General features: G+C 31.2%; 3 protein-coding genes and 1 long non-coding RNA gene across 5 annotated transcripts; 3 read left to right on the top strand and 1 right to left on the bottom strand.

Moving 5' to 3' along the window:
- Positions 1-249: 249 nt before the first annotated feature.
- LOC101267556 (protein WHAT'S THIS FACTOR 1 homolog, chloroplastic) lies at positions 250-3,286 on the top strand. The gene has a single exon (XM_010324104.4). It carries the CDS (start codon positions 976-978, stop codon positions 2,305-2,307), a length of 1,332 nt encoding a protein of 443 aa, XP_010322406.1. The 5' UTR covers positions 250-975; the 3' UTR covers positions 2,308-3,286.
- A 590-nt stretch (positions 3,287-3,876) lies between these two features.
- Positions 3,877-6,720, bottom strand: LOC101267055 (cytochrome c oxidase subunit 5C-2). The gene is made up of 2 exons (XM_004229340.5): positions 6,634-6,720; positions 3,877-4,386 (listed from the first exon to the last, which is right to left on the bottom strand). Exon 2 carries the CDS (start codon positions 4,361-4,363, stop codon positions 4,172-4,174), a length of 192 nt encoding a protein of 63 aa, XP_004229388.1. The 5' UTR covers positions 4,364-4,386; positions 6,634-6,720; the 3' UTR covers positions 3,877-4,171.
- A 3,789-nt stretch (positions 6,721-10,509) lies between these two features.
- LOC101266754 (uncharacterized) lies at positions 10,510-16,273 on the top strand. Of its 2 annotated transcripts, XM_026030868.2 has the most exons (3): positions 10,547-11,074; positions 15,354-15,404; positions 15,571-16,273. In XM_026030868.2, the coding sequence occupies exons 1-3, from the start codon at positions 10,639-10,641 to the stop codon at positions 16,113-16,115; spliced, it is 1,032 nt and encodes a 343-aa protein (XP_025886653.1). In that variant the 5' UTR covers positions 10,547-10,638; the 3' UTR covers positions 16,116-16,273. The 2 variants fall into 2 exon arrangements, with proteins under 2 accessions (XP_004229387.1, XP_025886653.1); XM_004229339.4 differs by lacking the exon at positions 15,354-15,404 and having other exon boundaries at positions 10,510-11,074.
- LOC138349131 (uncharacterized) lies at positions 11,081-15,307 on the top strand. Its single transcript, XR_011221725.1, has 2 exons — positions 11,081-15,041; positions 15,212-15,307. It is a non-coding gene; the product is annotated as an uncharacterized lncRNA (long non-coding RNA).
- Positions 16,274-18,024: the final 1,751 nt, after the last annotated feature.

Below are 18,024 nucleotides of genomic sequence, written 5' to 3'. Positions count from 1 at the left end.
TTTTTATACAACATTTTTAATAAAATAATTCATCAAGTCATGTTTGTAGATGCTCGTTCTTTATGATATTAGAAAGTATATTTTCAAAAAGTTAAAAGACAGCATAGGTGAAATTAAAAAGATAAATATAAAAATTATATAAAAGTACATAAAGTAAAAAGTTGAAAAACATAAGAAATAAAAATTGAAAAGATGAATAATATATAAATATTATATGTTTGAAAAAAATAATAATTAAAAGGCAAATTGAATGTAAACTCAACTTACGCATCAAAATTAATTAAATGCACCCAAAAAAATTAAAAATAAACATGCCCTAGATGTGATGTTATACTTGACCACCATTGCACCACCAGCCGCCGTTGCAGCACCATAGATCCACTGAGCTCAGCCACCGTCCCTCCCTTTGCCGAAAACAGAGAGCTCCTCGCCTCTTCACTGTCCATCGACCAGCTCTGCCCCATAACTACCGGAGCTCCAGTCAATTTCACGCCGTCAATCATAGCTCCACATTCACCTCCTTCTCATAGATTCACACTCGCAGACACAAAAGATTTCAGCAAGAACTTGAGGTTCAGTCGCCGCTCTGATTAAGTTACAGCTCCTGTTTCTTCTTCCCAAAAATCGGAAACGTTCATTTCTTTCAACCTTGTCCTATTCAATAAATAAACTCATGAATATGTGATTTTTCTAGTATAATTTGTGAAATTAGAGTGAACTAGCAGTCTTAACAGAGTTCTTTTTCGATATATTCCTCTTGGTACTTTGCCTGAGAACTTACTTAGGCCAATTTGGTTTCATTGGGAGGCCTATTTTGCTGCTGCAATGTGTTAAACTTGCCATGCCGCATCGTGACATTGATCGGAGAAGCTTGTACATCGATGTTCAGTGCTCTGTTTAGTATCAAGACTAACAACTGCAATACCCTCTTTGTTCTTCTGGGAGAATCCTTTCTGGTTATTGTGGTTTGCCACAATGCTCAACCTTATTGGTAGACGTCGATGTTTATCTGCTGAAGTAAAATCATCAAAATTGTTGTTGTTCATAGATTCTTCAGCAATCATGCAATGGAACCGATCAATGACCACCAGTAAAAGAGTCCAAGACAGAAGCAAGAAGAAGCGGGTGCATGACCTTGAAATAGTGACAGAGAAGCACAAAATACTCTCCAAAGTCCTATTAATATTTGAAGTCCTTAAGCAGGAGCCTCAGCAAATCATATCGATTAGGGAACTTGATGATTATAGAAGACAACTAAACCTCCCAAAACCCCATAAAATCTCGGCCTTCTTGCGGAAATCCCCCAAGCTTTTTGAGCTGTACAAGGATGATAGAGGTATCTTGTGGTGTGGTCTGACAAAAGAGGCTGAAGATTTAGTCCGGGAAGAGGAGGCTATTATTGAACAACACAGTGATAAAGCTGCAGAGCTTGTGACTAGGATGCTGATGATGTCTGTAGACAAGCGCCTTGCCTTAGATAAAATTGTTCATTTCAGAAGAGATTTGGGGTTGCCGATGGATTTTAGGAACCATTGGGTGCGGAGGTTTCCTGATCACTTTAGAGTTGTTCAGCCATTCAAGCCTTATGATGAAAGTGAGTACTTAGAGCTTGCAAATTGGAAATCAAGTTGGGCTATGACAGAGTTAGAAAGAAAGGCATTGGGGGTTATGCAGGCCCCAGATGATCACATACCTTGTCCTCTTACCTTGTCTTTCCCCATGAAATTTCCACCTGACTATAAACAAGTGTTGTCCAGATATAAGGGGAAGATAGAGGATTTTCAGAAGCGGGAATACTTGTCACCTTATGCAGATGCCAGTGAATTAAAGGCTGGAACACTGGAGTTCAATAAGAGGGCAGTTGCAGTGATGCATGAGCTGCTGAGTTTTACAGTCGGAAAGAGGTTGGTGACAGATTACTTGACTCATTTTAGAAAGGAGTTTGTAATGCCTCAGAAACTGATGAGACTGTTGCTGAAACATTTTGGGATCTTTTATGTTTCAGAAAGAGGCAAAAGGTTTCATGTATTTATCAACAGTGCTTATCAAGGTTCTGAGTTGATCGAGAAACATCCTTTGATTGTTTGGAGGGAAAAAGTTCTAAGCTTTGTTGGTTACAGAAAGAAGAAGGAAACAATGGACACTCTTACAGATTCGCAGGAATATGAAGATGATGATATGTTTGAGTATGAGTCAGAAGATGAAAATGTTCAAGCGGAAAACAACAAGGGTAGTTTAGAGGGAGATTTTCTGGAAAATGAATCTGAGATGGAGATAGATGAAGTTTGTAGTGCATACAGGGAATGAGAAGTTAGCAATGCATACTAGCATGAAGAATCGGGAATCTTCTTTCACTGCATACTGTAGTCATAGTTTGATCCTAATTGACATGTGTTTATCTGCAGACGTTCTTGGTTTCCTCCATGTTTTTCCAAGACTTATTTGATGAGTTTGCTTGCCTGAACTTCAAGAGTCCTGATCTTAACACGGTTTTCTTTTTGCATAATATATAGAGTCGGATCATTTCTTCAATGCACTGAAAGTTCACGATTCCCTTTGTTGCCTTGTGATGCATGGAGCACGTGAGAGTGTAATGCATGTACTCTGGGATACTGAGAGGTGGCCTCCAAAGCATTGTGTATATACTTCAGATGTCAAGGCAGAAGGGACAGTAGCGCGAAGCTGTTGGTGCATCTGGAGGTGTTTAAAAGCTCGCCAATATGGGTGACGACAAATTTCACTGTATCAGAAGGTCTTTGTTGTCAACTCTTGGAATCCCTTTTCCATTTCCTTAAACTGTTCAATGACATATTGCAAGATCCTTTGCTCTCCCCTGATGACAAACTGCAACAACACAAGGGCCATGTATCGGAAAAGGACAATCACGAATAAGCAAAGAGGAATTGATGGAGGGATCAGCTTCAACCAAGTAACCAAATTTGAAATAAGGGTGGGTAAGAAAGAAGAAATTGATGCAATATGTGAAGAATTTATTTACAAACAGTTAACTAAAGAAGATGGAAGTCATTGCCTAGCAGACAAATTGTTGTTGTGCTAATGTTTTGGCCGTTGAATGACCAAAGCGCCAGTACATTTAACGATGTGTTTCTTCATGACATGGCCTCATTGGTTCTGCTTTTTGTGGTTACAATTTAGATGTGTGAAGCCATTGTTCATTAATTAAAAGGGATAGTTCATATTGGTTAGGGTAAACATCTTTGTACTGTGTATAACGATTACAAATTGAGATTTAGACATAAATTTATATCTAGGTTTTGACTTTTTATGTTGTGTTCTTATTTATACTCTACTTTGCCATTTGGTTCTGGGAAAGTAACATAGTTGACACTTGAATTGTACTTGACTTTCATGGACGTAATAACTTGGGGTTAAAAAAATAAAAATAAAATTGTAAACTCTTTACCTTAGAGCCTCGTGACGTAGAGATAATACAATTTTCTACGTCTACTACATCAATTGCAAGCTAATCGAGGTTGCTAATTATTCTATAAAATAGTTCAAAATTAAATTGTGTGTGAGAAGATTTTAGGATTGAAAAACTAAACTCTGTAGATGTTTAATTACTAAAATCTGCTCGCGTGTTGATAGAAAAAAGTTATTTAATCAGCTTTAGTCTCTTTGAAACATGATAATTCCAAACATTATGATAAAGTTGCTAAATGCTTCACGATTGGAACTCAAAATATGATTCCAACGGTTGAAGTTATTTCCCCCAGCAATAATAAGGCATAAATCAACAGGACACTGGTACACATTTTAATCACTAATAATGAACACAGACCTAGATTTAGAAATAGCACATATGTTGGAGAGAATTATCGAAAGACAGACTAAGCAAATACAGTCCCGTATAGATAGGGGAATAAATTTTCTTGTGAATCTTTTATTAGAAAGAACCTATTAAACGAGAAATAATATACTTTTGACAGGGACACGAGTCCGCCTGTTGAATGGCACACTAAAAACTTATGAAAGAAAATTCATTCCAGCCTGTCCAAGCAGGTCAATAACAATCAAAAACTTCGAAGTCAAACATGGAGCAACAAATAGACAGAGAAATACTTGGTTTGCAAACTTATTTTTTTTTCGATATAGGAGTATGTCCATGTTTAATTGAAGAGACAAATCACAGGAGATGATCCTTGAGAAACTATTCTTCTGCAACTATACTTATTTCACCCTTCTCCAGCAAGTCATAAAATGACCTAACTTTTCTTTGCTCGTTCCAGTGGTGCATCTTCCACAAGCTTCCAGCAGCCAAACCAAGTACACTTGCGATAACTATTTCCTTGACCACACTAGGTCCTTTCAATGTGGCATGTGCAATCCTATGGCCAGCCATTTGAATCCGAATGTAGCAAAATTCTGCAAAAACACCACCGGGTAAAAGTTAATTCCCCTCACCCACATTAACTTACACATACAAAACCAACAATAACTAAATGGTCTCAAAAAGAGCATGAAAAGTAGTTAGAAGCAAGTTATACACAAACCACATACAACAAGATAAATGATGCCAACTACATTGAAACAAATATTTAGCAACTGGAAGAGTGACTTCCTCAAACAGTTACCTAAACATCGAGTTGATGGCAATTAAACTTTGAGGTAATCTTTTTCCAAGTAATTAAACTCTGAGGTAACAGTAATGTAACATGAGACAGCCGGACCTCATCATAGGTATGGAAGTAAACTAAGTCCCAGAAAACATTTGGGGGTCTAGTACTAATGCGGTGTAAGTACTAATGTGGTACATCATATTGTTCCACCAGCACACAGCAGTGTAAGTACTAATGCGGTACATAATAGTTCGAGAATTAGGTGATTAGATTATGTTAAGTTCTGAGTACCTACACATACAATTCATGCTTGGTCCATCTACACTGCAACTACCTGAGCAGCCCATTCATTTGTTTGGCCTCTAATTGCAGTGAAATTTGAATTGACCATAGCTTGCACTTTCTACCATGATATCATTCTCCCTCTTCCTATCTCCCTCCATCCTTCCTGAATTCCATCAATTCTCCATCTACTATTTTAAATTGCTCTCTAACCCAAAACATCCTCTTCCAAACAATGGAGAAAATATTCTCTTCTGAATCCATCCTTGCACTTCTGCCCCCAACAACAACAACGTAACCAGTGTAATTCCACATGTGGGGTCTGGTAATATGTACACAAACACTGCCCTACCTTTGTGGGGTAAAGAGGCTTGCACTTCTTCCACATAAAGCAATAAATCCTTTCCATTTGGCTACGGCTTGTAATTAACACATGATTTGTGGAATATTTCAACTGATGAAAGGCAAAAATTTCATCAATAACCCAAGACCACATGTCATGCTGCACTGAGAGTCGCTGCCGAATTCACTTCTATCCATTTGGCTACATCTCGTAATTAGCACATGATATGTGGAATATTTCAACTGATGAACGGCAACATTTCATCAATAACCAAGACCACATGTCATGCTGCACTGAGAGTCGCTGCCGAATTCACTTCTATCCATTTGGCTACATCTCGTAATTAGCACATGATATGTGGAATATTTCAACTGATGAATGGCAACATTTCATCAATAACCAAGACCACATGTCATGCTGCACTGAAAATCGCTGCCTACTTTACTTTTATCCCTATCCCTAATAGCCACTAGGATGCTTTCTCTAAATGTAACTCCTCAGTCTCTATTTCAAGGAAAAGTGAAATAAATTTTATGCTTCTGCTACAAGTGAATCTTATGTGCTTATTGCTAATGACATGTCAAAATCCTGAAGATTTCTTATTTACACAATGCCACCGCCTCCCTCTTTAAAGTCCCATACATCAACCACCGATGTTGTTGGATTAATTACAAAATCTCATCCACTAGTTTTTGAAAATCTTCTCCACAAATATAAAAACAGTATCCGTAGATGATGAAACACAGGAAAAAGAGAAGGAAGAAAATGGAGATAAAAGAAGGGACCAAAATTTGATTTCCTCTCCTCTCCACTCCATCTTCTTCAGTGTTTCATCATCTTCTGTTTCATTTTCTTCATATTTTTTTTTAATTATTAGACAATTTGTTTTCACTTTAGACATATTGGATAACTCTACCAAGTGTAAGCACGCATGTAAAGATAGATGCTAGTCAAGTACAGAAAAATAAAAAAATTCAAAGACTGCAACATTCTCCGCTTCGCAGCAACTCCTAAATCTTTAGCCATGTTTTACTAGTCCTTTCACCCTAAGCCCTAAGGTAGCTAAACATCAAGTATGCAGATTAAATCCTAGTAAAGCTCCTTATTTCTCCGATTAATTCAACAGATATACAGCAAAATTACACAACAATCCAGATTGGAAAATAAGTCTTCTCAAGTCAAACAAAAGAAAGAGCATAGTTCTCACTAGATCTGTGTTAGTACACACAAACAGAACAAATTAAAGCAAAATCCATCAGATCTATGACAAAGTTTAAACAAAAATAAGAAAAACTACCAACGCCAAACAGATAACTTGATTCTATAAAACTTTGCCGGATAAAAGTACAGATCAGAAAACTAGCATAGAACGAATCTTAAGAAACTTCAAAAATTGCAATGAGTATAAAGTAAAAGCTAGGGTTTTACCTGATAGGGAAGAGCTCGGACGAAGACGATGTAGAGAGAAGAAATGGAGCCCTTTACACAATTTGCTTTTTCTTTTTTTTTTAAGGCTTAAACGATGCTTACGGGGACCACTTACGAGTATATAGGATTATTTGGACAGAATGGGCCAATCCGATATAATCGTGGCCCAGTTACTAGTCCACGGGTAATCAAATTTGGTCTTCATAATTTGGTATTTATATTTTTTTAATCTAAATTATCATTAATTATTTTATTAAAATACATTACGAACTTAATTAGATTAAATTTTGAATATAACTGCCAAAAGAAGTATGAAAAGCTAATATGTCAATAAAATTTTGTTACAAAGAAACCCTTGTCCCGAAAGGTGCCTCTTCCTGAATTTACAGCCAGTTCGATCTGGCAAGCCAAAGGGGCCGTATTCTATCATGAGATAGCAGTAAAATTGATGATGGTGCAAATAGAAAATGTGAAAAATTGATTTTTCAAATAGAAAACTTGCAAATTTATAATATTTTATACGTTTTTTTATATTTTTTTTTTAAAAAAGTTTACAGACAAAAACTCAATTAACTCATTTGATTATTCATCTGAAGTGTCATTTGACACTGTTTTTTTAATTAATTAAAAAGAAAAATGGGAAGAGGGGAGGGAGGTTCTTTTAATTCAAACGATCCCTATACTTAAGGATCAAAGTGTACGCCATACATTATCAAATATTAATCAATAGTTAAAATAATAATTAAGATAGAAAACATAAATAAAAAAGAAGATTGAATATGCATCTTTTATTGGTATCTATTGTGTGATATTTAAATAATAAAATCAATATTGGAAATAAATTTACAAATAACAGTACCGTAAAATAGACTAGAAACACGTCTTCATGGATAATGTGTGCGTGTTGTTATTAAAATTGCATTTGAAAAAAACACTTTGTATTTTAAATGTTAAATTATGAAAAGGAAGTTCCAATAATTTACATAACTGAAAATTATGTAAAGTATCTATAACTAATATAGTTAACAATTTAAAATTTTAAAATGTATTAACAACTAATATGATAAAAAAAAATCTAATTGACTCTCTAAATTCCATTCGTATACCATATGTTTGGGACAAAGACTTTCAATAATTTATATTTTTGATATTTTATACCTCAAATATATAATTTTCTTAGAAATTTTGTGATGACAATATAATGTAGACTAAAATTTAGCATATCCTCGTAATCAAAATTTTAGATTATTATTCTTTTTCTCCTTTGTTATATATATTTGTGTATGTTCATAATGAATAATAACTCGAATCTTAATTTTGAAATTTATTTCATTCATTATTTCGATAAATTTGTTATTAATAACTTCTAAGTCTACATATGCATGTAATGCACATATGCAGAATTAGCTATTAAATCATCCAATTATTTAGGTCTTGGATTATTTAAAAGGTTTAGTTCGTAATGTTTATTGGTTTGTAATATAGGTAATATAAGAAGTAAGAACTAAAAACTCATAATAATTACTAATTAGTAGTTTAAAATTGAAAACAAATTTGTTCATTAAAATTTTCCTTATTTAAACTATATGAAGTCTCTTTACATGAATACTTTAAAATAATTATTTTAAATTTATATGAATTTTACTTAAATTATGATAATACCCTATCTAATAGGGAAAATTGTATATAATAGCAAACTAATAACCTAAAATAAATGGAGTAGCTAGAGTTTGATTTAATTGTGCCCCATAGCAAACGTTAGCCAAAGTTTGTCAGGCGCCTCTCTCCCAAAAATCTCGCTCGCCACTCTCCCTCTGCTCGCATCTCTCGCTTTATACACAGAAGTGTATGAATTTGTTTTGTATAAAGCGAGAGAAATTGTCTATACACATGCAAAAACATGTATCTTCGTGTTATACACTTAATTATACAATTTACAAACATTTTACTTCAATTCAATTGTAGACAAATGCAAATTTTATACAAATATTGCAGAGAAAAAGGTCAACGAATTATACAATTGTGAATTATACAATTGCAGTGAAATACAATTTTCTCTAGCTATATACAACAAAAGTGTATATATTGTGTTTCAGTTTTTGTATAAAACGAGAGAAAAACATATACCTTCTTACTATACACTTATAATTATGCAATATACATATATTTTAATTCGATTCAATTGTATGCAAATCAAATTTTATAAAAATATTGCAGCGAAATAGGCAGCGAATTATACAATTGTGCATTATACAATTGCAGTGAAATAGGATAGCGAATTATACAATTGCAGCGAAATAGACCACCGAATTATACAATTGTATATGTATAGCGAATTCTACAGTTTTATTTTTGTTATGAAATGCAATTATGCAAACTTTGCTATAGCATACGAATTTTTTGTTTGCTATATGTGAAAGTTGCCCCTAATAAAAGCATTAAAATTATTGAAGAGAAAGGTTCTGTTTTTTTTAAAAACTTTTTATTCTTCAAATATGAAACAATTATAATTTAGATATATATAACATTTATTTTAAAGTTAATTATTATTTTAAAATAATTTTATTTTTCTTAAATCTAGCCTATTAATTGAAGTGAGATACACGTTTTAGTAGACTAAACTATTTATATTAAATTACTGATAAATGGCGATTAAATTTTTTGACCATTATTAAAAGAGTGGTAAACAAATCTCATTTAGTATGATTTATTATTTAATTATCTTTATACATTGACTCCTAACATATATGGAATACGTGCAAATCTAAAGACTCCTAAATATATGAAGAAAATAAATAAATAAATAAATTTTCTCACGTCTTGATTTGAATGAATATATTAGAAGTACATAAATAAAATAACATAAAATAAAAAAGAATTCGAAGATAAAAACAAAATAAAGGAAAATTTTGAAACCATCCCTATCTGTCATTAATCATAATTGAGTTATTTTTCTTGTACGAATTTTGACTTAATGCACATTTCATTTAATTCTTTTCGCCAATTTATGTAACAAATATAAAAAATATTAAAGTCAAATTAATAATAATTGAGTTTTTCTTTTTCTTTTTTTTTAAAAAGAAATTGGACTTAATACATATTTCATTTAATTCTTTTTAACCAAATTATTTATATTTTTGTTAACTATAATTTTTATTTTTTAAAAGTATTTTAAATATTGTGATTCATAATTCTTTTAACATAATTTTTCAAATTTGAATTTTTGTACATATATACCAAGTTTTTTGGCCGCATTACGATGACAAAATTTTGTAATTTTTCCTAATGTAATGTTATTTTGTTTTATATTTTTTATGCATCTTGTTTAAAATATATCTTCCTCTTACCATTTATTTTAGGATGTGGTCCTTAATTTTGAAAATCCTCTTACCTTGCATTTAGATTTCTTAATTTTAAATATTATATATGTAATTAAATATTAATTTTAAAAAATAGTAACAACAATTTTGTTGATTATAAAGTCTTTTTAGCGAAAAACATTAAGTCAAATCGATATAATACATGACCATTAATTTGGTTTCAGTAGGTAACTATGTTTTTTAATTCTAAGTGTGTAGTAGTAGACACTCAAAATTGTAAAAAATAAAATAAGTAGACACATTTGTCCTAGATGACACAATACACATTAACACTACATAGGACACAAAATTGTCATGTCAGATAAAGACGCATGTGCTCATCTTAAAATGTTAATTAAAATTTATATTATTTGATTTTTAAAAACACTATAACAACTAATAAGAATGAAAAAATAGCATAGTTTTATTTTTATAAATTATTGGTAGAACATTTCCAAACCTTTTTTCAACTATTATTTTTCCTTAAATAATAGGAAAAATTTATTTAACACGTTTGAAACAAACACCACCAAATTTGGTGACGCCCCCCATCTTCTTTCCAATTTTCACCTAACTATATATTTTCACTCTCACATTATAAACCCTCAAAAAAATCAAAATAAACACATTTTTTCTTTCCACAAATATGGCTTCTTTCTTCTGTTCAACCAAGTTCCTTCTACTCCTATTTTTTCTATCTGCAATTCCAATCGCCTTTATCATCCATCTAGAAACTTCTTCTCCGACGACTCACGTTTACCATTATCACAGTACCGGCTGGTTACGCGAGTGTTCTAAATGGGACGATGCTAACCGCCGGTTCATTGTCAGTTTCTTCGAAGGTGGTTTGGGTGTGATTCCGGTTGAGGCCGATTATTCTCCCGGCGACGTACTACAGGAAATGCCGGTAGTGAAAGACGCTGATTTGACCGGTAATGCGTCGCTCGGTTTTACTATAGACCGGGAAAGGAACCGGGTTTTAGTCGCCGTCGCAGATGTTTTGGGGAATCGGTATAGCGCTTTGGCTGCCTATGATTTGACATTGTGGAACCGGGTTTTTCTCACCAAACTTAGCGGTCCAGGTAGTCTCTTTTTTTTTTTTACTTTACATTAATTACTATTAATTATTATAATAGTCTGATGGCCTTTCCAAATTAATTACCCATCATACGCTTAAATAACATAGGAATGAATTAATCGACTTGTTACAAAGAAAGTTATTAGCCTTTACTTATTACATTTTAAAAATTAAAGTAGAACATATGATAAATATATTATAAATTTTAATTTTTTTACATATTAAAATGATAGAAATATATCTTAAATATTAATTAACTATTGCCGTTTGAATTTTAAGTAAAAAAATTGGGATAATTAAAAATAAATAAAATAGTATAATTATTGGTACGTAATAAATTAAATTGAATAGCAGTGTAAGGAATTGGAAGTTAGTTTTTGTCTGGACTTTTTTCTATAGCTTTGATGGCGACCATTTTGCCTCGAGATTCGTGATGTTGTTTTGCTCCTAATTCCTATGATGTAGGTCACCAATAGAAAAAGGAAAAGAAATAAGCATGGGCAGATTACCCATCGGGCGTTCATTCTTAGTCGATTATTTTACTAAATAATTATTTTTTACTTTTTTTCTATGAAAATAAAGAAAAAATATAGTTTTGATTTGACAGAAAATTTAAAAAAATAGAGAAGATTTTTGATTATGTAGTTCTAAATTAAAATTACGTAAAATATACACAGTTGCCCTTTAATCTCGTAAAATAGAGAAGACTTTTGATCATGAGCACATGCCACGTTGAAAGTTGTTACTAAAAAAAGAAAAAAATTATTATTTTGAAAAGACTAAAAAGAAAAGAAGCTATTTTTTTTAAAATAGAGAGAATATTAGTTATTTATTTAATTAAATTAGAAATATTTATTAAATTTTTTTAATAATATCTTTGTAATTAGCTTTTCATTTATAATTTTTTAATATATACGTCTAAAAAAAAGTGTTCACAATTAATTTAAAAGAGAGTGAGTAATGACTAAAAATAGTTAATACTCTACAACTCTTGGGTCTTGTGTCCTATGTCCTAACTACTAATACGGTTGCTTCAACGCAAAACTTAAGAATGAAATTACAATAGTAAGAATTGTGAAGTTTGTGGTCAAAACACAAAATCTATATATCTATATTAATTATAAAATATTTGATTAGAAGTAAAAGGAAAAATTTTAAAGTTAAGTTTAATGATACGAATATATTAATTTTTAGAAACAAACTAAAAATATTGTATAGCATAAATTGAAATTTTCCAATTTGTGGATTGAGATATTGATATTTAATATGGAGTATTTCTTTTTCTTTATAAAATAAACTTATAAGTGGGGTAGTAGAGTCAAATATAGGTTCAAATTTTATCCATAATTTATATATAAATAAAATCAAAATTACAAAAATACTTTGATGTGCTTCTATTGTGTGGTCCACTTTTGCCGGCCAATGAAGGCAGCAAAGTTCACTACCGGATCTTCCTTAACTTCAATTAATACTCCACTTCTTTTTGGGTGGGTACGAAACCACTTAAGGATCGTTTCGGTGAATATAACATTTCAACTAATACTCCACTTCTTTTTGGGTGGGCTGGAAACCACTTAAAGAATCGTTTAGGGTGAATATAACGTTAAATAAATTATAATGTTATTTAATTTGTAAATTTGAAATAATTTATTATGAAATTTATAATTGGTAGTAGGATAAATCATTTCTTTTCTTGAATGGTATAGTAATCACAGAGTAACTTATTTCTTGGAATAAAATAAATAAATGACAAAGATGTTTCTTTAATTTTTTTTATACATCACGTTGCACATTCATGAACGCTATTTTAGTAAAAGAATATCTTGTTCTTAAATATTGGATCGAATTTATATTAACAGATATACACTTGTTATAATCTTATCTACAGACTAAACATTTATTAAATATTGGATCGACGGATAAAATTGCGCCACATGTCCCTATTTAATCTTCCTTATTCTTATGCACGAGTTTTTGGGCGATAGGGGCACCAGTATCCTAAAAGTGTGACGGATGATATTATTTTTTTTATGACAAGGGAAACTCATAGCTGCTACCCTTTTGGGTGTGCACAGGATAAAACCCCCGCTCCTATGCAATAACTCGCAAACCACATAGGAGAGGTAACTCGCACCAGGCAAGCCTGGTGCGACGAGCTCGATCCAAAAGACAAGCCCCTTGCTTTTGCTGGCAAGGGGTTTAAAACTTAAGACCTCCAACATGGAAGTCCCAGGATCAAACCACTGGGCCACCCCAAAGGGTATGACGGAGGATATTATGCATATCATTACACTAGTTTGGGGATATTTTTGTTTCTTTTCCCTATCTTGAAAACAAAAATCAAACACTCAACAAAAAATAATCTTAACATAACTTATCCCACCACAAATTGTATTCAAACCAAACGATTCCTTAAGGTCTTAATTATTCCTATCAATAGGTGAAATAGTAATATCGAGATAATTCATCACAGGATAAAAAGATATAACAACAAAAATATCCCTTTAAACTTTTTTAATACGCTAATTCTTATATTTATGAATATTCACATTATTTCTAATACCATTTATAATATTTACAACCTTCATTACTATTTATTTTTATGATAATTCTTCATATTTTTTAACAAAAAGTTACGCTATATAAATATAATTTTTATTTAAAAAATATATTTTGACTAATTTTTATGTTTATTTTATATTTTTATATTTTAATTTTCTACTACTGAATTACATATTTTTAAATTTTTAATTATATATTTTTTAACCACTTGAGGGTTTGCATTTATCAATTAAAATAAAGATAATTTTAATATTTAAATTTAAGAGTGACATGTGTGATATAAATAATTATTTTTTATACTTTAACAAACTTAAAATGTAAATTTCAATTTGAAGCTAAATAAGATGAATGCTTTATTGTTAAACACATACCATACCATCATGGAAATGCACACATAAAAAATCTTAATTAAATAAGATGAATATTTTATTCTTAATAATGAATAATTAAAGCTTACAAATAAAATATTAAAAGTTAAACAAAGTGAAGAGTATATCTGTAGACAAACAACTTACTTTTAAAATTATGCATATTATATGAAATACAACAAATCAAATTGTGAATAATAAATAATTCCAAACATAATTAATATTAATATAATTTATTTCGATATACCATATTTCAAAACATTTGATGTTTATGAAAAATAAGAAACTTTTGTTACTTTTCGTTTCTTCTTTAGTTCATCACTTTTAATGACCAGTGGTGGACGCACAACTAAGGAGTTATCGCAACCCTTCAACCACTAAACTAAAATTTATTTTTTCGGCAAAGAGACTTCGCTTGACTAAGTTTGAAATTGAAAAAATAGATTAGTACCACTCGGCCATTGTTTGATTGTACTTCTAAAAAATGGTTTGAAGTTAAATAATTGAAAATTTATGAGTGAACATTTGATAAGAGAACATGAAGTTTGAAAGTAATATGATTTCTCTGAATGCCTTTTAATCTTACATATGCTGGACTAGCATGTGGTGTTACGGTAGAAGATAAGATAAAGTAAGTGAAAGCATAAAAGGTTAAGTAATGTGCCTTACTTTACATAAAGGAACAATTCCTGGCATAGGATCTCTTGAAAGATTTATTTATTCAGTTGCTTTGTGGATCTTCTTTCTAGTTGTACGGCTAATGGCTCCTCGATATTTGAAAGATCAGTTGTTAGAGAATAGTTGGGAAGCTATGTTCGTAAGGCTCTCCAAAAATATTGTCACACGTGTGTTGAGTCCTTCATAAATACAACAGTCCGAGCAACATAGTCTCAAAGGGAAAAAATAAGGAGCTTGCCTAACAATATTTTTATTTGTATTAAAGATTTTTTATTGTGTTATATCATGCCCTTAAATGTTCCAAGTTTCAACCCCTTTAGAATTCAATATTCTTCCAGCAAAGAAACTTGAGACGTACTGCAGGTTTGTGTTTGCATGTGACAACAGAGATAAGCCTATTGAGACAGCTAAGACCATTGAGTTTTGAAGTTCTAACATTGTTTTTATCTCTCAATGTGACCTGTAATAATTTTTCTGTTATCCATTCTTGTATAGCTTTGCAAAATTTATTTTGACCAACTATTGTGCCTCAGACATGCAGATATTATTGTATCAAGACTTAAAATCATATGATGACGGAATTGAGTTATGGCCATTAAATGGTTAACAATAAACTAGGCAAAGAAAGCTGGCATCTTGTGCTATTGTAGTCAAATTATTGTTTCACATGTCCAGGTGTGATAGTGTTGGAGCACTTCATTTGTCAAGCAATGACTTTTCGCAGAGGTGAATTCAGGATTTAGAGTGAGTGCGCACAAGATGAGTGTGATTTTATTATTGTTTGAGCCGAAAGTAGTTTGAACTCACATAATTGATCATCCTAAATCCATCTCTGAGTTCTCTTTCTAATTGCTTGATTTTAACTGTAATAATGCTATACTCAAATCTGCAGAGGATGAAAAAGCATTTGCGGATGATGTGGTGGTTGATACAGAAGGGAATGCATATATAACAGATGCAAAAGCAGACAAGATATGGAAGGTAGGCGCGAATGGTGAACTTAAATATACAATCAAGAACTCAATATTTACTCCTAAAGAGTGGTACAATAAACTGGTTGGGCTAAACGGAATAGTGTATCATCCAAACGGATACTTACTGGTGGCTCATACATTCTCTGGCAATTTGTTCAAGATTGAAATCGCCAAAGGTGATGAAGTTAAACTAGTAAAGATTGACTATGGATCGTTGAAATTTGGCGATGGCATGGAGTTACTATCTCCAACCAAGCTTGTTGTGGCTGGAAATCCGACAAGACTAGTTGAGAGCTCTGATGATTGGGAGAGTGGCACTATTGTGGGGAAGGCCAAAGGCGCTATTCATCGTTTAAGTACAGCAGCAACTGTGAAGGAAGGGACTGTTTATCTTAATCATATGATTGGTTTGGGATATCCTAGGAAGAAACATGTTCTTGTTGAAGCTGTTTTTTCTGCTTAATTATTGTTCCATCCATCCCTTTTCATTTGTGTGTAAGAGTCAATTTTATACTTGATTACCACACTACTAATTTATGTTCCTCACATAAAGAACAGTTGTATCGCATCGTATCGTAGGATATACAGTATTTATGTTGTTATGCATCAAGCATTGCAGTATTTGGATGTGTTTTTGCTCTTTTACTATCAAGGAATGCAAGCAAAAAGTATCCAACTACAACAATTTATCATGTTGTCCAGTAATGCTAGTAGTTCTCTCTTTCTATTTGGCATAACACATATATTAGACTTTAAACTTGACTTCAAATTTTAACTTTGACCTCTAACTTTCATAATGCACAAACAAACACTTTAATTATCCAATTTTTAAATAAAACAAACACATGAGTCCTATATGATAGGATATCATGTAGGATAAAAAATAACATGTGTGTCTATTTGTTCAACTTTATACAAGTTTAAATGACACATTTATGTATTAATTTATTTTCTTAAATTTCATACAATATTAAAATGAGACGAACCAATTTAAACAGGAGAGTAATATATTTCAACAAGCTCCTTTTCTTTTTTTTAAAAATATGTTTCAATAGTGTATAGGTCATAAATGTTAAATGCAAAGTGGGGTTTTGAATGGCCTAATATTTTTGGTAGGATGTTTGAATTAAATGAACATAGGATGAAGGGTGTCAACGTTCATTATGAATAGAAAACTTAATGCTTCTTAATTTTATGGAATAGGACCTAACGATGGTTGGTAGAAGCATAGACTTTAATAAGCAAAACCAGAAAAAAAAAAGGAGAACATTTTAGGATAGAGGTTGTTTATCAGAAAAATAGTTATTAGTTAATAGTAAAATTTGTTAAATATGGATAAAAGTGCATCAAGATGGATTAAGTTCATTTTTTTTGTCAATCAATACAAAAATATAATCTTTTAAAAAGAAGTGTGTCCTGATGAGCATTTCCCCGTGCACCAATATAATAATAGTTCATTTCTTCTTAACTTTAAATGCATCAATATAAACATAGTTTACCTAAAATAAAAATAGGCTTGCCGCTTTAGTAGGAATTCGAATTCAATTTAGAGGATGATATTTCTAGCTTCTACCAATAACACAAAAAAATTCTATATTTTTATAAGTGCATTATAACTATATCCAAATTTATACTAGTTTTTCAATATATATATATATATATATATATATATATAGGATCTACATTATACGGAGAAGTGTACGTATACACGCTATATATATATATATAAATAGCGTGTGTACGTACACTTCTCGATATAATGTAGATCCACCCCTGATTTTTCCTCAATATAAAAATGAATATAGAATTTAATTTTATGACCTACTTTTGAAAATCTATCCTGATTCATTAACAGTAAGATCTATTATTTATAATTATTTAATAATTTTTAATATTTGTGAAAGATTTATTTAATTAGAACAAACCCATGTTATAAAAGTTATGGGCAGTATAATATATTATGAATTTTTGCTAAATCGAATATATAAATTTAGAAATTGAATAGCAAAATTTGTAAAATTATAGCTATAAATTAAAAACAATTAAAACCATAACTATATTATATAGAGAAAATGCAGTGTTTAACAGTTTATGTTTGAAATCTCAGAGATACATCTATTTTATAGTAAGATCCTACTAACTCTAAATTTATTTTATCAATAATTTTCTTCGGTCTATGTAACACTATCACGTGGGTCCAACGCGTGTTGATATTTATTTTCAAGCTAGAGTCACGTAGGCCGAAAGGGATATAAAATTATTTATAAAATAAATTTAGAGAATAATAGGACCTAGTGACTAGTATAATATAAATATATCTCTAAAATTTCAGATATAAATTAAGAAAACTTATATATTTTTCCTGTTATATA

Source organism: Solanum lycopersicum, chromosome 1, assembly GCF_036512215.1.
Source record: "Solanum lycopersicum chromosome 1, SLM_r2.1".
Lineage (NCBI taxonomy): Eukaryota > Viridiplantae > Streptophyta > Magnoliopsida > Solanales > Solanaceae > Solanum > Solanum lycopersicum.
The sequence above is the reverse complement of the archived record's forward strand: the minus strand, read 5'-3'. Positions and strand labels throughout refer to the sequence as shown.